Here is a 23,022-nt window from a genome sequence, read left to right as displayed (position 1 = left end):
CAGTAAAATGCCTGAAACAATTCGGCAGACACTAAGTTACAGAGGCGTAGCTGGGGGGGGGGGAGGTCCGCCCCTGGCAGCACCTTTTTTTTTTTTTTTGGCATTTATGAAATCTTGCCTTACTGTCTATAAAACAGCAACTGAGTGATGAAATAGACTTCGACAATGTGATCGACGATTTTGCAAACAGAAAAGCAAGAAAAATAACATTTTAGAATGTTGGAATTAAAGTTTTACTTCAAAAATAAACATAGTGTTTTTAATTTATTCCCTATATGTCATTTTGACTTTTTGTAATTTTTTAAAAAATTACCAACATTTGAAAAAACTGTGCCATTTATGACATAATAAATCTAAAAGCATGTTTTGAAAGATATGGCAAATAATTAATTAAATTGGAAGTAAACGATTAAAAATGTATAATCATTGAACAAAGTTTTAATTTTTATTAAACAAATAAATAAGATGATATAATTATGTTACTACTTACTTTTAATGAGATGGTTGAGCTTCTCGGCCCTTGCAGAGTTGCTGGCTATCTGGCTCAATATCGGTCAACTTCAGTTGAAGATTGGCGGGCGCGCGCACGCACGCACGCACACACACACACACACACACACACACTAAGACGATTTCTGTATTTTGTTTTTATTTGAAGGAGCAATAAAAATCCTTTCTCACAAAGATAGGTTGTAGAAAACTGCAGGACGATTTTCAATGCTTCTTCAGATAATTCCGGAAATTCACTTCTCACTGAAGACGAGATCCAAAATCAAGCAAAACCAAGATTATGGAATTGCATTTTAAGCCCACTATCACTTGAAAGCCCAATTAACTGTTCCTTTTTCGATAACGAAAGGTGGTTCTCGTTACTGCAAGCCTGAAATGGATCGTGAACCCATAGAAATTTCTTATAAAAGTTATTCAGAAAATATGTTTCAAAATTCCGTTTCAGATTTTTGAGGTGGTCACAAACCCTTTCCACAAACTCAGAATGAACAAAAATATTATTTTCCGCTAAAAAGGATTCCAATGTTGGAAAAAGTGCAAATTGTCTGTCTTTTACATAATTAATCCATAAAACCAGTTTTTTCTCGAATGCCTTTATTTTGTCGTAGGCATCAAGAACTGTTAAAAAATTTCTCTGAAGTGAGAGATTTAGTTCATTTAATTTTGAAAAAATGTCTGAAAGATAGGATAGTGTTGATAACTATGCTTCATCAACAAGGAGTGATACAAAATCAGAATTACGTTCATTTACAAATAATAAAACTTCATGCCTTATTTGAAATAACCTTGTTAGTAGTTTGCCCCTGGAAAGCCAGCAAATTTCAGAATGAAGCAAAAGTTGTGTTTATTCACTGACTATTTCATTGCAGAGTACTGAAAATAACCTGTTATTTAACAGTCGAGCTTTAATAAAATTAAAGCTCGACTAACTATAGCACAGTTTTAAATTCTGGTGGCATTCCTTAGGGAAGCGTTAGCCTCCAATGTATGAAACAATGCATCTAATTCATATCCAGAGCTACTTCTTTGACCTTAGAAACAACCCCACTATGCCTGTCTGTAAGAGCGCGAGCTCCATCTAAACAGAAGCCTATACATTTTTCCCATTGGATCCCTTTGTGTATTATATAATTATTGAGAGTGTGAAATATTTCTTCTCTAGTTGTTCAGGATGACAAAGTTCTACAAACACAGAAAATCATCATGAATGTTGTTATCATGTGCATATCTTACATAGTATATTAACTGTGCATCATTTATAACATCAGTAGTTTCGTCTATTTGTAACCCATAATAAGAGCACTTTTTAACTCTTTCGATTAAGTGAGATTCTATGTCATCTGCCATATCATTAACTCTGCGACCGACAGTGTCATTTGAAAGAGGAATCAAATCAACATCTTTTAGTAACTTGTTGCCAAACACAGTATTTACATCTTTTATAGCTGGAAGTAGTAAATTTTCCCTGATAGAATGAGGTTTCCCTGTTTTTGCTATGTACAAACTTAAGAGATAGGATGCTTCCAGTGCTTTGCTATTAATGGAACCCATGGCTGAAATTATATCTTTCCCATGATTTAATGTCCCTAAGCATCGCTGAAAACATTCAATTGGCTTATTGTTCACATCACAATGTTTAGTTTCTAAATGTCGTCAGAGTTTCGCAGGTTTCATGCGCTCATTCGACAACACTTCATAACACAAAACGCATTAAGGTTTCTGTTCAGTTTCATCTCCAGACCAAGTAAACCCGAATTCCAAATATGAACTGTTATATTTCCTACTGTATTGTTTCTTTGAACTACTTGTTTCTTCTACTTTAATAGTATCAGATTTACTGGCCATTATAACACATGTATTACAATTAGGGTTAGCATTACCTGTTTCATTTGCTCTTCTTTTCAAAGTCCTAGTTCTAAGCCACTTTTCCATTATTAAAAAAATGTTTCCGAAAAATATATAAATGCTGGGGTTAGCTCATGACACACTTTGTCCAAGTATCATTTAGCACTTCTGAAGAAATACTGAGCCATGGTTGAAGGAAACCTTCAATAATAAAAATCAATACACAACAAGCAATTGGTTGAAATGTGGATATCACATGTTCACTTCAAATCTGACAAAACAGCAAGGGAAGGCGGAAGCTATAAAACCATATTATTTTTCACTTTACCCCTCTATTATTATTCGTCATTCTGCAGCTACAAATTTAGCATCAGAATGATGACTAATAAAAAGGGTGAAGTGAACAACAATACAGTTTTATGGCTTCCGCCTTTGAACATTCTGACGGTATTTGTTGTTTTTTTAAGGCTCCATTTGATTTCAATAATTTTTACTTACTTGTTCAATTTTAATTTGATTTGTTTGGATAATTAAAAAAAATTATTTAATTAATTTAAGTTTGCTTGCGAACCACCTGTCCCATTGTGGCAGACCACAGGTTGAGAAACACTGTACTAGATAATTAACATAATCTTAAATTATCATATAAGATTCTCCTTTATCAAGCACTTTTATTTATTTTTTTTAAATGCAAGCAGGCTGCTAACATAAGACTTGTGTTAAAAATTCATTCGTACATTCATAGAAAATTCCTATGCCTATCAACTTAATGCTATATTTAGGTCATGACCAGTCTCTCCAATACTTTATCCACAATATCATGTTAACATTCCCAGCACACAGAAGCTAGGCTATGGAGTTGATTTTTGATATGGATTATGTACACTAGTCAATGTATGGATTCATAACTGCTAAGCCATATATCAACTTTCTGAACAATGTAAAATATCATAAAAGCAACTTTTAGCTAATATCAAAAGGTGCAAATACTTAGAACATGGTCAGTTTGCAGGCTTCAGTTTTTTATACTTCATTGTTCCAATTCAAAAATTATCTCCTTTCAGCTTGCAATTACTACATTGCTGACTTCTGGTTTAATGCTTGTTTGAATTTACAGTTTTAATTTGGAATTTGAATAAGGATTAAACAAGAGGTGTTCATATTTTCATGTACATCACTTTAAAACAAACTGCATGTTGCTGATGAAAGCAAGCCTGTAAACTTGTAGTTAAAATCAGTTAATGCTAATACTTCTGAGGTTATTTATTCTAACAAATGAGTCAGAAGAGAACAATGCCTTTCCTTCCATGTCCACTACAGTTAAAGTTAAGTTGGCTGTATTTATATATTTGTAACAAGTAAGCTAGTTATGTACAATGACAAAACAGTGAATTATTGCCAACTACCTAATATTGTGATGGATCATTTTCATACGGATAACAACCAATCCTTGCTATGGCACTGATTCTACAGATTAACACTGATGTTTGATGACATCAGTATTAATCTATAGTCAAGATGTTTGCAAGATATCTCATAACCTTGAAGGAGGAGGTAGTGTGTGTGTGTCTGTGTCTCGAAATATGTTCCAGACATCTTCGAATGAGTTCAGAGTCTATAATTTTGCCAGCCATTCATGATGGATGATGTCCTACGTGTGTTGCTCAAGCCAATTCTTTATAACTTGGGCTGGTTATTTGGTGCATTTTTTTTTTCATGGATGACTCCATCTATACCTAGGAACAGGTGCAGTGTGTCTGACGAGCAAAATGTATCTAGGACTGTACTACTGTTTCCACTAACCTGTATATACTCCACTAATGTGAAGTCATTAATTTATATATACTGATGAGGTCTCAATAAAGGTCAAAACTAGTCTGGGTAGTGGCCCTTCCCATAATGCATAGCATAGCATTATACATGTCCTTAAGGATAGGTGCATTACATTAGAGGATACTAAAACAATTGATGCGAAGTCATTAGCCTCTATATACAAGTAACCTAGTTGTGAAGTGACTTCACATGCAAACTTTGTTTTGCTTACTTGATTTGTAAGCAAAACTTGATTAAAGGATTTCATCCTTTATCCAAGTAAAACTTTGTTTTACTTGGATAAAGGATGAAACCAAGAATATAATTTCTTGGCATCTTTAATTTATGATACAGCAGCTCATTTTTACACTATACATAAAACTAATACAGTTGCTTTCAAGAACCTTCAGTAAATTATCATTTTGAAATCCCATATGTGTAAGAGTACGGTGCATCATCTGGGATATTGTGCTGTCATATCAACACAACCTACTGATTAGCCCACATGAGCTGCTGTATCCATTTCTTATCACATGCATTCATTTTCCATGATTGTTTTATAGTTTCCTTAGCAATAGGTTTTGCCTGCTTAACACATTCTGCTTTTATAGGTATTATTTCTGGAAAAATTTCTGCTTTTTTTTTATCCCATATACAAGAGGTCAAAGGACCTATAAGTACACCAGTGCCATTGGGGGTGCATACACCTCAGCTGCTGCAAGCAGTGATCAACTAGGCATGCTATATCCAAAATGGGCACATCCAATACTCAAGCCATAATCATACTTTTTATTTTATTTTTATTACTTTCTACCATGAATGCAACCCTAATACTGGTTGACACCTACATGCCCGACTACACTATGCTAGATGTATGATGTCGTGCATACGTGTATACTACTATAGATGGATATGTTCCACTCTGGATATAGATGGTTATAATTCAATGTTATGTCATGGAATAAATTATTCAATTTTTTTTTCTCCAGAAAAGAACTTTTATATTATTTCAAGAAAGAAGAACAAAATAACATATTTTATGAAAATACTTACAACACTTGGATCATCTTTATCAAGACTGTTAAGTGCAGTTGATGCCAGTGATATAATACAGGATGCAAGACCATAATACTCAAATAGTTGAATTACCTACAAAAGGTGACATATTATATATATATATATATATATATATATATATATATATATATATATATATATATATATATATATATATATATATATATATATATATATATATATACACACACATACATGTTTATACAGTGTGCATGTGTGTGTGTGTGTGTGAGATAAGTATTACTTTATCTTCCTGTTAGAACTAAAGCTTCATGATTGACTGTAAGGTTGCAAAATACCACCACCACTGCTTTCTTATAACTTACCCTTCAAAGTAAAAAATGTATGTTTTCATACAAACTGTACGATCTTAGATGAAATATCCTAAATTGCCACCCTGGTTGGCTGAGTGGTTAGCATATCTGCTCTCCACCAAACAGGCTGCAGATTCGAATCCTGCTAAGAGCATGGATATTTGTGATTGCCTTTAGGTGGAAGATGTTCATTGCCCAGTGTGAGACTAGTGCCCCACTTATTGGAGCCCTGAAGTGGCTTGAAAAGTTATATGTTTGGTCTCTAAAGAAGGGTTTCCAGGCTTTCTAAAAAATAGATAATAATAATAATAAGTAAAAAAAAAAAAAAAAAAAAAAAATATATATATATATACATATATATATATCAATAAAAATTAAAAGAAAATAATCCTTAGCCTGTGCATGGTGTGAATGTGCTATAGATTTACAAATAACCTTTCATGAATGGGACCAACAGTTTTTTTTAATTAAAAAAATATATAAAAAATTTAGCCATTAAAATGTGTAAACCTTAATAGCCATTAAAATATTTAATGGCTCTAAGCCATATTTAGCCATGAAAATGTGCAAATCTTATCAGCTGTACTCATTCAAGGCAACTATTATAATCTGAAGCAGTAGACAATATAACAACAATTTTTAATTCAAAATTAGCAGTTCAATTAAAAATGTATTCTGCATTATTAAGAGTTTCACCTCTTCCACCATAGTTATTAAAGTGTTTTGCAGTCCACATTAGATATCTAAGATATCTAATGGTTCATACTTAGGTCTCAGTCTAACAAGGTGATGTATTGAACATTTTTATTTAATAGGTCAAAAAGCCTTTCCTAAAGTCAGAGTGAACATAACATTAGTATTAATATTTTGTTCACTAAAAGTAAACAGAAGATTAGTACTAAACAAGAACATACTAGATTTTCAGCCAAATAAGGGTTACAAGATCAGATCTTTATTTATGATGAATAAGTAAACAAAGCACTAGAGCAAGGCTGCTTAAGAGTAAAAGCTAGATAACTAGGGGTAGACTTTCACATAGCCTGTAGAAAACTTTTCACATAGAAAACTGATGAGGACATCTGACCCAATGTCCATTTTTTACCTTGTTATGGAGTGCCCCATTATTAGTTTCCACTGAGATGCTTAACAGATAAGAATGAACCAGTTTCTGATATATTCAGCAAAATAAACTATCAGTGGAGAAGATATAAAGCTGGAATGTTATTAGGATGAAATAATTTAAAGCAAGTGAGATGACTATAAATAATAATAAGATGTATACAGACAATGCTCACCAAGGAAAGGAAGGGGCAGCTATAATATTCAGCATTAAACAAGAAGATATATTAACTAAAACACTTTTTTTGAATGTTAGTCAAGTGGGTTTTAATTTATCGTCCTACATATTTTGCCGATTTTTGCTATCGGCATCTTCAGGGAATACAATTGGTAAGCTATATGAAGGTAACAGAATAGGTTTTAACTGACAGTTCTAATTCATACAAAATTAGTATTGTGCGAGACAATGCGCGTGTCTCTCGGGAACATGATTTATTTGTTACGAGACATAATGTAATTGGCATGAAATCATTTCTTTGATGTTTAGTGATCTGATTAAAGCTTTCCAAATTTCCAGTAGGATTAGACCTTGATTCTTATTTAGGTTTCCTGTTGGACGGGCGACTGTAGCAGCCTCCTCGAAGGTTCTGGAATGGTAGTTCTCTTCTATATAGGGCATATGACTCTTATCCCACTCAATGAGATGGTGGGTGGAGGCAAAGTGGCAAGAAAGGCCTGAAATATCTTGTCTGTTCTTTCTGACATATCCAGTGTGTTCTTTCTGTCTCGTTTCGAAGCTTCTAAAGGTCTGACCAATGTAACTAACACCACAGGAGCAAGGTATATTATATACTCCAGAGTACTTGTAGAATGGATGAGGGTCTTTCGGTGATCTTAAAAATTTCTGAAAACTTTTTAAGATCAAAATTTCTTCATCTCAAACAATATTTTAAAACAAAAAAAGAAATTTTTAAGATCACGGAAAGACCCTCAATCCATTCTACAAGTTGAGTAGGTGGAGTTAGGAGTCCTTCAGTAGACTGAAATATAAAAGATCAAATCAAGAAATATGAAAAATAACAGATCAGTTTGCAAAAAAAAGCTTTACATCGGAAAGTCATGAAATATTTATTGTACTGAATTATAATAATTAGTATACTGCTTTAGGGTATATGCCAGAAAATTATGATAATGATAATAATGTAGTAACAGAAGATATACAGTATGGTATCTGCATGACCATAAATAGTCTAGTAGTAGTCTAGTACTTGCTTCCAGCTTGCCTTAGTTTAAAAGGTCACCTGTTTCATGTAACACAAGCTACTGTATAAAAGAAAGTTTTACTCTTCATGGCTGCATGTGCTGTACTCCCTAAACAAACTCTCTTTTAAAATAATGTCTTTTGCATCACTGTAAAATATTGTTGGTCTTAATGTTCTATTATCAATATTATAAAGATTCAACTGCAACGTTTATTTCTTTTACACTTGCACTTTAAGTACTTATTTCTTCTACTTTCCTCAAATAAAACTATACTCTGTTTAACACATTCGCTGCCAACTACGAGTATACTCGTAGTGGGTAAACCTGCTTCACAAGCCAGCTACGAGTATACTCGTAGTTCGTTTACCTCCGGTAACGAGATTATCGTACTGACCTTGAAGAAGTAAAACTGCTCGGCGTAGGGGAACAGACCATGCCAAAGTAGCGTGGCAGCGAACGTGTTAACATAGACCTCACTGTTAAATCTTTATAATCCTCTATATGTCAGCGCTACTGGTGAATGACCTTTGTTTTCAGTCTATTCACAATAAGCAGGTTACCAACTCTCAAACTAGGTAATTTAGAAAAATTAAATTTTTTTTTACAACTGTACCATTCTAAATTATAAATATAGCTTAAGAATTTAAGTATGGAATATATACAAGATTAAACTTAACATATACAATCCTTTATAGCTAGTTGTGACAATTCTTACTTAAACAGGCACGCAGGTTCACTAATTTTTTTGGAGACAGTGCATTGACAAATAGATCAGGCAAGATAGTTACACAAACAAAACACTTTATTTTAACCTAGACAAATGGTACAAAGCACACACAATTAGGAGACACTAACTCTCTAAGGCCTATTACATGCACAGTAGGCAACATATACAATTTAACATTACATGCACAATACTTAATTGACCCTGTCACAACACTTGGTTATCAAACTGGACATGCAGCTGCTTCTTACGTTAAACTCAGCAAACTTCGTTCATAACACATATTGGTTAACATTTGTTTTTCCTCTAATTGCCTCTACTTATTAACTAATTAAATACTAATATTTTTGTAAGCACACATACAATTCTCAAGTGCAAGCTTTCCAGATATTAACAAAGTAGTGTTAACTTACATTTGACTTTCACAACACAGTTCAATCAACTTGGATAAACCTCAGTTTTGCTTGACCCTTCATCTTCTTCCTAGGTACTGGCTATTTCCTGGAGGTTCGTTCTGCTGTAAAAGTTTTCCAGGAAAGCTTAGAATAATTTTCCGTCAGGAAACTGGATGAAATGTCCAAAGTTACCACAATTTCTAACAGGTAATCACACTCTCACAGCATGTCCTTACAGCTACAGGAAATACATCGAAAAATAACGGCTTCTCCTCTGCACCTGGAACCAAATCTGGAGATGACAAAAAAAATGAGAGCCAAGAGTCCTTTTATATCGTAGCTGATCCTTTGTTCTTAGAATGTAGTTACCAGGATTTCCAGCAAGCATGATGACGTCGTTTTGGCTCCCTCCATTCTTGGGCACATATTTCTATATGACCTTGCAAACTTTTGTTCTTACTTCGTCATCACTAATCCGGGTTAATCCAGGGTAAAACAATAACCAGGGAATATTATTCCCATCTTTTAACCAGACTAGATGAAAAAATTCGTGAGAAAAGACCCGGTTTGCAGAAGAAAAAAAAAATCATATTTTTTGGCAAAAAATCAAGTGTTTTGGCAATGGAAAAATTAAGGGATCTGCACTATGAATTGTTGGAACATCCACCATATTCCCCAGATTTGGCTCCCTCTGACTTCTATCTCTTCTCAAAACAAAAATTCTTCCTCACTACTGGTCAGCGTTTTTCTTCGAATAAAGAAGTGATTGCAGCTGTAGAGGGGTATTTCGCAGATCATACTGAACACTACAGGGACGGGATAATGGCACTGGAGTGTCGCTGGAATAAACGTATTAGTCTTAAGGAAGATTATGTTGAAAAATAAAAATAATTTTGAAATTATAAATTCGTTTTTTTTATTGTTAGCCCAAGAACTTTTCAGACCACCCTTGTAAATAATGCTTTCTTTCTCTCTATAATAGTGAAGTATTGGTATATTTCTTAAATCTATCTTTAGGAAATAAACAGCTTTTTAGCATCATCATATCAGGTAATTAGAACTGATTGCAATATCAACATCATTATATATCATACATTTTCCCCCTCTTTGCTTTTATTCTATTTATCGAAACCACCTTTTTTGTCATAATTTACAGTTTTTTAACTCCCTCTCTTCCTCTCCATACCAGATCTGTAGTTATTTGAACAAAAAGTTACAAAAAAAAGAATTGCCAAACCTGATACAAAGGATTCCTTTTGTTATTAATAAAAATACTGCAAGGTAATTTACTGCTGGATTTTTTTTTCTTTCTCTCAATATCTAATTTAGGGAGCATACCAAATTCTTGGGGATTTCATCTAAACAAAAGAACTGGAGCCATAAACTTGATGCATAGTCAAATCTTTAATCCACCTGTCAATAAATAAACCACCATAATGGTCTGCTCCCCCACCCTCAGCCCTAAGGATTTTAATCTATCTCCTACAGAATGTTTCTAAGCAAAAAGAACTATAATCTATACAGCCTAGTCTTATATTAACTACAGGGTCTTTAAAGATTCAGTTCTCTTTACAGCTCAGAACATTGTAGGTTTAATTAAAATATTTCAAGTCCAATTACAAGACTGTGTAGGGAAAAGAAGTTGTGATACTGTTATACAACATTCAATGCAGACCAATATTAGATTATAATACTGGCTGGTTAGTTGTCATTTGTTAAAATTATCTGACATGAGACAGAGAGAAGATTAGTTAAAATCTAAATGGTAGTTCAGGCAACAAATACAACAGACAGGAATTGAATACACTGCATGAACTAGGATCTATGAGAGGAGAAAATGAAATGACAGTGAAGAAGAGAATTAGAGCAAATATAAGAAATTCCTTTTTTATAGTTACAATTGATAATTTGTTGAATGATCTTCAGCAATGGGGTATAAACACAGTGAATTTATATAACTTTAAGAATTAGATAATTGTAATGGCTGGCTTGATTCATCATTTACATTGTCATTTACATTTACATTGGATGGATGGGAGAGGCCGAAAACCCGAATGGTCTGGAAAACCATGGGGGAGACCTTGTCCAGCAGTGGACAGAACCAAAAGGTTGAAGAAGAAGAGAATGGCTGGCTGGATAAGTTAATTTAATTTTTATATATTCTGTTGTCCAAATAAGTGCAAATTACTATGACAGTACCATTATATGCCTGAAAATAAATATGCATGGAAAAATAAAAATAATAGATGCAAAAATGGAGAGAATCAAGCTATGAGTGTAAATAAACAGAAACCTATATGTGAGTGATGAAAAACCTCATGTTATGTATACCATTCTGGCTAGTGGTAATAACACAGTACAGTAACTCTCATTACAGCAAACCTATAGGATAACAGAAATGGTTTGTCATAGTGAGCAGTTTACTGTAGTGAATTTCTTTCAGTAAAACATAGAACCTATAGGTCAGAACTTTTCAGCAGTTTTTTAATACCATTATAGCAAACTTATAGGATAACAGAAATGGTTTGTCTTAGTGAGCAGTTTGTTACAGTGAATTTCTTTCATTAAAACATAGAAGCTATAGGTCAGGACTTTTCAGCAGTTTTTTATACCATTATAGCAAACTTATAGGATAACAGAAATGGTTTGTCTTAGTGAGCAGTTTGTTACAGTGAATTTCTTTCATTAAAACATAGAACCTGTTGAACATAGACTGCTGTTGTAAATTACCGACCTATTAGCATATCAGGAATCATTGTCAAGGTCTTAGAGAAAATAGTCAAGAGGAAAATACAAGATTGGATAGAAGAAAATGGGATACTGTATCGGGGACAGCATGGTTTTGTGAAGGGTAGGTCATGCCTCAGTAACTTGCTCACGTATTATAACACAGTGACGGCTGAACTGGATAAGGATAATGGGTTTACGGTGATTCTACTGGACCTTGCCAAGGCCTTTGACAGGATTCCACATGGAATTCTAATCAGTAAATTGCAGCATATGGGAATGGACATAGGGTTGGTAAGATGGATAGGAGGGTGGTTGACGGAGAGATATCAGAGAGTGGTTTACTCGGGAGTAGAGTCCACAAGACGGCCTGTGACTAGTGGTGTGCCACAAGGATCTGTTCTTGGACCACTGCTGTTTAATTTGTTCATAAATGATATAGGAAATGATCTGAGAGGAACAGTTCATTTGTTTGCGGATGATGCGAAGTTGGGTAGGGCAATAGTGAATGCAGATGACGTCAAAATTTTGCAGGATGATTTGGATAGATTGGAGGTCTGGGCTAAGGAGAATGGATGTCAGTTTAATGTGGCAAAATGTAAGGTTATGCATTTTGGGGTGAAAAGATTGGCGGCAGTTTACTGCATTGGTGGAACCGTGCTCCAGGAAAGAAATTGATGAGGCACGAGATTTAGGAGTGTTGGTAGATAAGGAATTGAAATTTATGGGACACATTGCAAAAGTGACCAAAACAGCTCATCAAATCACTTGGTTGCTGAAGAATACGTTGACAAGCAGAGACAAGCAGGTTATTGTTCTTCTGTATCGAGCCTTGATAAGACCCCATCTAGACTACTGTGCTCAGATTTGGTCACCTAGGTTTCTTCTTGATGGGGAGGAGGTGGAGAGGATCCAGAGGCGAGTGACCAAGATGATAGCAGGTCTGTGGAATGAACCGTATGAGAACAGGTTGAGGATTTGTGGGTTGCAAAAATTGGTTAGGACTAGGGGACATCCATGGAAACTGGGCAAAAGTGTGGTTAGTAAAGGTGTTAGAGCTGGGTTCTTTACTTTTAGAGTAGTGAATGAGTGGAATGCGCTCCCTGAGTCTGTGGTGGATGCTGTGACAGTGAATGAGTTTAAGGCGAGGTATGATAGATACTGTATGAATGTCAAATAGTTGTGATGAATATGATTTGGGGCCTCCCTCGATGAGTCTAATGACTCCCTGGAGTTTCCCGTAATAATAGTAATAGTAATAACCTATAGGTCAAGACTTTTCAGCAGTTTTTTTATACTGGTGTTTGCTAGTGAAAGTTGACAGCACACAATTCAGAGTTAGTCTTTATAAGACTTGGTTTTCTTCCTAATGATCTTCTTTTCAAGTCAGAAACAGCATCAATGGCAAGCACATCTGGTTAACAGTTGCATATACTATAAAGGTATAAAGCAGGGATGGCCAAGTTTCCTAGACACACGATGTCTTTCAGATATTTATGAGCAGCAAGATATTTTCTAAAATATTTAATTATTAAAAATATTTAAATATAAACACAGACTATACAGAATAGAATATACACAATAATATAGGATTAAATATAGGCATATAACATATGGACATATATATATATATATATCATGAATTTTTTTGTCTTTAATGATAAACACAGATACAAACCAAAACTGCTCAGATAGCTGCAGCAAACAGCTTCACAAACCAGGACTGGCATAAAGTATAAATTAGTAAACTGCTAATGACTTCTGTAGAAAGTTTCGCCACTCTGGGTTAAAGGTATATTCTATCAGGTCATCCCAAAAGTAATGTCATTTTTAAGCATCAAGTTTGAAAGGATATAAAAGATAGATCACTTGCTAATTTATTCAAGTATATATTCTCCATTTGATCAATAATGCTCTTCCAATGTTGTGAAAGCTTTATAATGCCATTTCTATAGAATTCAGGAGTTTCGGAGGCAAAGAAGTCACAAAGCTTCAATTTCACTGCCTTTAATGTATTGTATGTTTTTCATTAATGAAATGTTGCAAACTTCGAAATAAGTGGTAATCTGAAGGTGCAAGATCAGGAGAATACAGAAGATGTGGAAGCTTTTCCCAGCCGAGTTCCTCAATCATGGTACAGATGATTCTTACAAAATGAGGGCGTGCATTATCATGGTAAAAAACAACATCCTTTCGACGGACTAGAGAACGACTCTTTTTTTCAGTTTTTATTCAATCGCTCAAGTTATTCACAGTATACTTCAGCTGTGATTGTTTGGTTTTGTGGCAAGCATTCAAAGTGTATAATAACAGCCATGTCCCACCAAATGCTTAACAAAGCTGTCTGAGGATGAAGGTCTTGTTTTGGCTGAGGTTTAACTCTTTCCCCTGAATGAACCACTGCCTGTGGCACTTAACATTCTTGTAAAGTATCCACTTTTTATAACTGATGACTACACGACTCACAAAACGGAGAATGAACCTCTAGAAAAAGAAGAGCAGTGCAGATGCTGAGTGCATCTCTTCGACTGTTGTTCATCAGTTCATGAGGAACCTTGCCGAGCTTAGACACTATTCCAAATTCATGCAGATGACGATGGATGGGCGATGATAATGAATTAAGATCTTTTGCTAAATCTTCAACAGTTGCACTGGCATTTCTTGCAATAGTGGCTTCCAGCATATCATTATCAAGAGAGACAGGGTGCCCAGAGCGAGTGGAGTCTTTCAATCTAAAGTCCCCTTGTCAAAATTTTTGGAACTATTGCTGGTACTTTCACCTATTCAAAACATTACGCCATAAACTTCTTGCACATTTTCTACAAAACTATCAAGTTATTTGCAGGCAACAGTGTTAGCAGCACTGTTGCCTTTTTTGAGCTCAAAGTATGATGTCCCTAATGTGCTCTTCAGTGATCTCCCTGGTAATAAAGAGTTATTTAAACAATAACTTATATATGATGTTCTTGCAAGGTGGAATTCGTTATTATGAGTCTGCCTCAGCTTAGTGGTACTTTTAAAACTTTAAAAAATTGCTATTTAAGGACAAGTTGAAACATGTTTGAACAAGTTCAGTATCAAAAATGACATTACTTTTGGGATGACCTGATACTTGACATTATCATCAAATTCCTGATATGTATCCTCACAGGGTGTACAAGATAATTATGACAGTACTACATGAAAAAGTTACACCATTACTAACTTCTGATCAACAATTTTTCTTCAAAATTAATCTGTTATCTGTCATGACTCCACCATTATCAGATCTTATATTTCTTTTAAGGCACGTTTACTGTATCAATTCACCTACATGTTGATCTTCTTCTGGGTGTTTTTCCTGCCAACCTGGCAAAGAACACTTGTGCTAATCTTTCCTCTCACATTCTGTTTGAATGGTGATACCAATTCATATTAGCAATACTAACACATTCCTAAATGATAATAATGTTAAGTTCTTTCCTAATATCCACATTTTTAATGTGATACTGCCATTGATGCCATTTGTTCACTTCTAATCTTTCTCAGAACTCTCATATCTACAGTCTTTAGTCTTTGATCAAGTGCTTTATTTTAACCCAGCTCTCAGATCCAAAAGTTAAAATTGGTTTGAACACTGTCATGTATACAACTAATTTAGTGTTTTGACAAATTTCTTTCTTATTCCATACAAATTTATTCAGCTAAGTTCTACAATACCAGCTTTACTAATTCTGTCTCCTATTTCCACATTTTTACAATCTTCACTAAAAATTGTGCCTACAGGTTCACTATTACACCAGGATGTAGTTGATGTTTTCAATCTTTCTGCCTATTTCTACTGTCTTTGTCTTTTTATTGCTGATTTTCATACCAAATTTATTACAACAGTTATTCAATTAGGTATTGTTTCTGGGAAAATTCCCATGCTACTCCTCTTAAACACTATTATTATTATTATGGCTATTATAGCCTATTCAACGATCTTCCTGTACCTCCTTTAATTCTAACTGCTATCTTGCAACTCAAGTAAAGACTAAGTATTGCTTGATATAATGCCCTATTGACATCATATAACTGTAGTGTTTTAAATAGCTTTTCTCTTGGCACCTTGTCATATGCCTTTTCCAGATCAACAAAACTTAAATACAAATCTTTATTATATTCCCAAGATTTTTCAACTATTTGTCTTAAAGTGAGAATCCTGACAACCTTTATATGGCCTGAATCCAGCATGTTCTTCACCAAGCTTCACTTCCACAATTATTCTTAGCTGTTTCTCAAGTATATTTGCATAAATCTTACCTGTAACACTCAGTACAGAAATATCTCTGTAATTCTCAAATTCTGTTTTATTTCCCTTTTTATAGATGAGTACTATGAGAGCTCTGCTCTAACAATCCAAAATTCAACCCTCTAATCAGGTCTTCTGAATTATGCAATGCAGTGACTATAAGACTTTTAAAGCACCATATTTGAGCATTTCTGTTTGAATTTCATCTACTCCAACTGCCTTTCTGCACTTCAGGTTTTTGAGGACTTTTTATATTTCAATGTATGGATATGTATTCCTGACTGCATTCCTGTTGGGAGTTTTCTACCACCGTGCTGACACTTCTTGTTTCACTTAGCAGTCTTTAAAAATAATTACTTCAGACATCTAGAATATCTTTATTTTCAGTTTTCATGTCACCTTTATCATCTCCGATTCCTTTTGCAATACTTTTTCCTCCATTTCTAAGCCTCCAGAATATTTGGCTGCCTTCCTGATATTTAATTTCTATATTCTTACCAAAGTCGTATACATAAAAACCTTCTCTGACTCCCAAATTGTATTCAGTTTTGTTGATAAAACACACTCCTCCATTCCTCCTATTCATATGACAATTTTGCAGTGCTCAACACCACAGCTTCAGTCTTCTACAATCAGTGCCCTAAACACTGATCTCCATACCATTCTTTAATGGCGTAATAACAACCAAGTAATCTTCAATGCTTCCTAAACACATCTGATCTTTTTTTCTTGCAAAAAGAACCTTAATTCTTCTTCCACTACCTTTGAAAATGCTTAGCTCAACCATCAAGACCAGATCTCTTCTTGAATTGACACTAACTCTCTTTCCTTTATTAGCACAAAGCCATCACTTCTATATTATCCTTAGCTTCCAAACTTCCATCCTCCTCCACCCCAAGATGTCATTTTCATCTATCCAGCTACTAACTCTGTATAAATTGCACAATCTTGGAATATTACTCTGGTGTGGGGTGGTGTACCTCTCTTAAATACTTGAAACTGTCCAGAAGAGGCAGTTCAACTAATTGACAACTTCTCTCCAGGAACTGTCTCAAATGGTACTACATTGTGTTTTTTTCTTCAGATATTTTCATGGGTACCATTCAGGAAAACTGGCATCCATCTCTCCCCTCATTTCTGCTAATGCAATAACACAAACAACAGCTGTCCAACATTCATTTACAATAGACCTGCTAACCACTAAAATCCACTACTCCCATTCATCTTTCATTTCACCTAGTTCTGTTCTCTGAAACAGCCTTTCCTATGATGAATTCCTCAAAAATGACAACTTCCAGTAATCTTTTGATATTCTTCAAAAAGAACATCAATAAATTACTTTTTTCTTGATTCCTGCCCACACACACACACACACAACAGTGATTTGCTATAGATTCTAAAGCCTCTCATGGGCAGGAGTGATATAATAAAAAGATGTGTGATATGGTAAAAAGAAAAAGAAAAAAAAAATACACAAATGACAATAAAAACAAGAAGGGAATATAGTCAGTTTTCAATATACAAAATTCACAAATTATTGATACATATCCTAGTTTAGTGGAATAAAGTGGAATAAATTTACTATGACAATCTGAAGGTTTGTCATAGTAAATTTCTTTCAAAAGAAATTCACTACACATACTGAAGGTATGGTTTGCTATAACTATATTATTTATAACTGGAGTTGACAATATTACAAATAAAAATAATTTTCACCTTCAGATAGTACTGTGCCATCACAGAATGAGTTGAGAATTCTTCTGTACTCTGTACTATTTTATTCCGAAGAAAATTTTCTCTAAGTACATTTACACCCTCAGCAGCTTGAGAGAAGATGTCAACAGCTTTGTAATGCTCCCCAAGGGTTAAGTGACAACTGGCCAAAAGAAACTGGCGTGAACAAATATTCCATTCGCACCAGTTTTGCAACAGCCGCACGTAGCACTAGAGATAAAATATATCATCTATCAATTACTGGAAAAACTACAAAAGGGGTAAAAATTGGAAATTTATAATATACAAAAAAATAAAATGATATATAAAATATATAATGTTACGCTGTTGTTTTCTCTCTAATTTCTAAACTTATATATCTCATTAATTTCTATTATCTTTTCTAATGTATAGCCTAACTTGATTCTATCCAGGAATATTTCCTTTTCAGATACTGACAAAATTTGTATTTATGCTGCACCAGCCAGTATCCTATAACAGGAAATAATTCAAGCTCAGGGAAATATTCCTAGATTCATTGGCATACACTCTAATATACGCTTTACATACAGTTATATAGATTTCGGTACTTTGCAGTCGTAACCTATAATCTATTCCTAAATATACATACCCAAAATTCTTCCCGCTAAGGTTCTAATTTCATAAGTGGTAATTTGATATCTCGAATTCAGGCATGACTCAGGTATATGCAATAAAACATGTTTATTGAAACTTGACATTTACAACTTAATTAAATCAAAATGCTAAAACTTATAAAAATCTCTTGCTAAGTTAAATCTCATGCTAAGATAGATAAACAATTCTATATTAATCAAATGCACTTAGACAATTCAAAATATTAATCATACAAAATTAGAGTGGAAAGCAATGGCAATATCACATTAATTTAAGATCCCCTCATGTATGCGATTCATAAAGTATATATTATACAACTTGCTGCTTTCTCAACTAAGGTTATCTACTAAATAAAATACACTTATCAGTTCAGTCACATTCAATTAGAGATTTGTTCCTGACAATTCTTTGTCCAACAGAATTAGCTGTTTCAAATATTAAATCTTATCAAAGTTCTCTAAAGGTCTATTAACTACCAAGATCTTTCCGAAAGTCTATTAACTACCACGTTTTGTTCTGGTCATCCTTCGATTGGCTATCTCAGCGGCTAGCTTTGTGGCTGCGTTGTTCTTTCTACTGCTGCAAACATGATCTGGTTTCTGCAGTGACTAAGGGGTATCTCCGCTCCTTCGATGGGTCATCCAGTGACTGGTGCAATTCTGCATAGGCTGATGATTCACGTACGGCTCTGCATGGAATCTTCTCCAGCATAAATCAGGAAAGCGGCCCGCTGCCCGACATCGTAGCACCCTGGCTCGTCTTTTCTCTGACCACAGACCAAGAATTCTCGAGATGAAAATCCGGAAAAAAAGCCTTGCAATATGGCGCACATTGCCTTATATTCTGTGTTTGAGCGCCCTCTTTTTGCTGTATCCTTTTCCGCATGACCCTTTAGTTTTAATGCCCTTAAGTTGATTCGCTACTCTCCCTTTTGCTGTTAGGTGCTGTCTTCGTGGAAAGTGCACTTACGTCACTTTCTGCGTAAGCTGTAGCCTCCGCCGTCGTGCAGTTCAGGCACGACCTTTGAACTGTTACTCATTACCTGTCTGTCGACTTATGCTATTTTAGATAGCTTAATAGAACAAAAATTTAAGCTAATATTTCTTTTTCATAGAATCACTAATTTGACACAGTTCTCTAATTTAGTCTTCCGTTTGACAACAAATATTTCTAATACATAACAAATATTAATGCACATTCTCATATACAAAAAACAAGGTCTTTCTTACTTTCTGCTGGTGTGCAGGTATTATCTTAATTAGTTAAATTTTTCATGATAGATTCTGAATGAACAACTTCTTAGAAAATCCTCCATTCAGAATCTAACAATAATAATAAAGAAGAGAACAAATGATTAAAAAACAATATAAAAATAATAATAAATCATTATTCAATGATTTATTATTATTAGGGTTATATTAAGTTATAGCTTTGACTAATAAGAAAGCAATTCAAGTAAGAGTTTATTGGCATCACTGATTGAGAAAGATGAGAAATTACATTCAATGTTACTGAAGGAAATCTAAAAAAAAAGCAATCTTTTTACAACTATGGAGAGATTATGTTTGGGGGTGCCCAAGGATCAAAGCTATATAACTGAAAGGAGACCTCCACATAGCCTTTAAAGGAATGTGGAGAACCGACCAGGGCTTCTGACCTGATGTCCAATCCTCACCTTCTCGTGGTGCACCCAGTTGGGTATCTACCTGGATACTGAACGAATGAGGATGAGCTGACAATTTGGGATTTAGCCGACAAAATTATATTCTTATTGGTTAAACCAATATAGAAAATGATGGTACAACATGACAAAATTTCATGCCGGCTGGGGCATCGCCAGGTTACACAAATAAACAATGAGACTTATTTGTGCCTATGGTCCCACAGAAGGTTCTACTAAAGTAGAAGTGGAGGAATTTTTTGATGCTCTAGAAACAGCAATGACACAATGAAAAAGGAAAAGTTGGTCCTTGTTGGAGATCTAACCAGCAGAGTAGGAAATGACTGTCAGACATACAAAAATATTTTGGTAAAATTTGTAGAAAAGAGCAAAGCTAATAATAATGGCAAATACCTGTTCGATTTCTGTTAGGAACATAGACTGGTTATTACTAACACCATGTTCCAACATAAAAATGTGCACAAATTCACATGGAGAGAAGAGGCAAGGAATAAAAAAAGCCTCATTGACTATGTTATTGTTGATAGTGATGTTTTCTCCCTGGTGCAGGACACCAGAGTGTACAGAGGATTTGAAATTGGAAGTGATCACTATTTAGTCTTGAGCAGGATCAAATTGAATTTCATATTGAAAAGAAGAACATGTAAGAAAGTTTAAAAATCACCCCGTTGTTTTTGCCAGGGAACCAGGGCGAACAGCGAAAAGTCAGCTGCTGGAACATATCTGAAAACACACCCAAACTCAACATCACCAGAGTTAAAGATTGGTACTATCAACATAAGAAGCTTGAATTGGAAAGAAATGTAGCTAGCTGAGGAATTAGATAAATACCAGATCGACATAATACGGGTGACTGAAACAAAAAAGACAAAAACTGGTGAAATCTTTCTGAGCAATAAATACAAAATGTTATATTCAGGCAATGACAATCAAGGAAAAGAAGGAGTAGCCACAGTATTCAACACAAAAGATGAGGCTAATCTTCTTCAATGGCAGTCAGTCTCAAGTAGAGTGATGTGGGCAAATATCAGAATGGGGAATTGGACAATGAGACTTATTTGTGCCTATGGTCCCACAGAAGGTTCTACTAAAGTAGAAGTGGAGGAATTTTTTCATGCTCTAGAAAAAGCAACTGACACAATGAAAAAGGAAAAGTTGGTCCTTGTTGGGGACATAAATAGCAGAGTAGGAAATGACTGTCAGACATACAAAAATTTTTGGGAAAATTTGGAGAAAAGAGCAAAGCTAATAATAATGGCAAATATCTGTTGGATTTCTGCTCAGGATATGGACTGGTTATTACTAACACGTTGTTCCAACATAAAAATGTGCACAAATTTACATGGAGAAAAGAGACAAGGAATAAGAAAAGTCTCATTGATTATGTTATTGTTGATAGCGATGTTTTCTCCCTGGTGCAGGGCACCAGAGTGTACACAGCATTTTGAAATTGGAAGTGATCACTATTTAAGTCTTGAGCAGGATAAAATTGAATTTCATATTGAAAAGAATAACATGTAAGAAAACTTTTAAAGCGAATAAAAGTTGAGCATCTCTCAGATGTGAACTGTAGACTAAAATACACAAAAATTATTGAAGAAAAAATGAAAGAGTTTGAGAACAAGAACCAAATCTAGGAGATTCAGTGGAAAGCCTTGAAGAAAATCCTGATTGATTCAGCTAGAGAGGCATGTGGTGAGCTTGTCTGCAAGGATAGAAAAATCAGAACTTCATGGTGGACACAGGAAGTTAAACAGGCAGTGAAGGAAAAGAAGAAAGCATATCAAAAGTGCCTGGCAAATAAGTCAGATTTTGCTCTTAGAGAATACAGAGACAAATGTAAGAAAGCTAAACACTGTGTAAAACTAGCTAAACAAAAGTCATGAGAGGACTTTGGCAAGAACATAAATATCAAGAAGGTGGTAAGATATTCTGGAGGTTGCTGAAGAAGCTTAGAAATGGAGGAAAGAGTGCTCTAAAAGGAGTTAGAGATGATAAAGGTAACATGAAAAACGGGAGAAAAAGATATCCTTGAAGTATGGAGTAATTACTTTGAAAAACTGCTAAACGAAACAAGCAGTGATGACAGCACAGTGGTAAAAAACACTGCCCAGGCATGCAGTCAGGTATACATATCCATACTTGAAGCCATCAAAGGCATGAAATGGAAAGGCAGCAGGAATAGATGATATTCGGCCAGAAATGCTGAAGTATGGTGATATAAAAGTCTTACAGTGGCTGCACTGCATAGTTCAAAAGGCTTGGACAGAGGGATGAATTCCCGATGACTGGAGTAGAGCTCTAATAATATCCATATATAAAAAGGAAAAAAAACCGAATGTGAGAATTACAGAGGTATTTCCTTACACAGTGTTCCTGGCAAGATCTATGCAAGTATACTTGAGAAACGGTTGAGAAGAACTGTGGAAGAAAAGCTTGGTGAAGAACAAGCTGAATTCAGGCCAAATAGAAGCTGTCACGATCAGATCTTCACTTTACGACAAACAGTCGAGAAAGCATGGGAATATAACAAAGATCTGTATGTAAGTTTTGTCGATCTGGAAAAGCATATGACAAGGTGCCAAGAGAGAAGCTATTTAATACGCTACAGTTATATGGTGTCAATGGGACATTATATCAAGCAATACTTAGTCTTTATTTGAGTTGAAGATCAGCAGTTAGAATTGAAGGAAGTACAGGAAGATGGTTTAATGTTAAATCTATTGTGAGACAAGGATGTACATTATCTCCTCTGTTATTCATTATCTATATGGATCACATTATGAAGGAAAGTGGTATTAAATATATCAGAATTGGAGATGTTAATGTCAGCTTTTTGCTTTATGCAGATGATGTTATACTTCTAAATAAATCTGCTACAAGTTTGCCAGATTCCCAGACTAAATTGATTAACTGTTGTAACAGATATGGTATGAAGGTCAGCATTAAAAAGACAAAGACAATGAAAATAGGTAGAATTTTTGAAAATGTCG

At 34.6% G+C, this 23,022-nt stretch overlaps 1 protein-coding gene across 1 annotated transcript in view; it reads right to left on the bottom strand.

Moving 5' to 3' along the window:
- The window catches only part of Nup160 (nuclear pore complex protein Nup160), a 361,484-nt gene that overhangs the window by 102,061 nt on the left and 236,401 nt on the right, over positions 1–23,022 (bottom strand). The window contains exons 22-23 of the mRNA XM_090401602.1: positions 17,716–17,943; positions 5,221–5,316 (exon numbers count right to left, since the gene is read on the bottom strand). Of these exons, the coding sequence (XP_090257728.1) occupies positions 5,221–5,316; positions 17,716–17,943 (324 nt within the window). The remainder of the gene's footprint in view (positions 1–5,220; positions 5,317–17,715; positions 17,944–23,022) is intronic.

The sequence above is a fragment of the Typopeltis vanoorti genome, chromosome 12 (assembly GCF_054136105.1).
Source record: "Typopeltis vanoorti isolate ZY-2024b chromosome 12, IOZ_Tvanoo_1.0, whole genome shotgun sequence".
NCBI lineage: Eukaryota > Metazoa > Arthropoda > Arachnida > Uropygi > Thelyphonidae > Typopeltis > Typopeltis vanoorti.
This window is presented reverse-complemented; position numbering and strand designations above follow the sequence as displayed.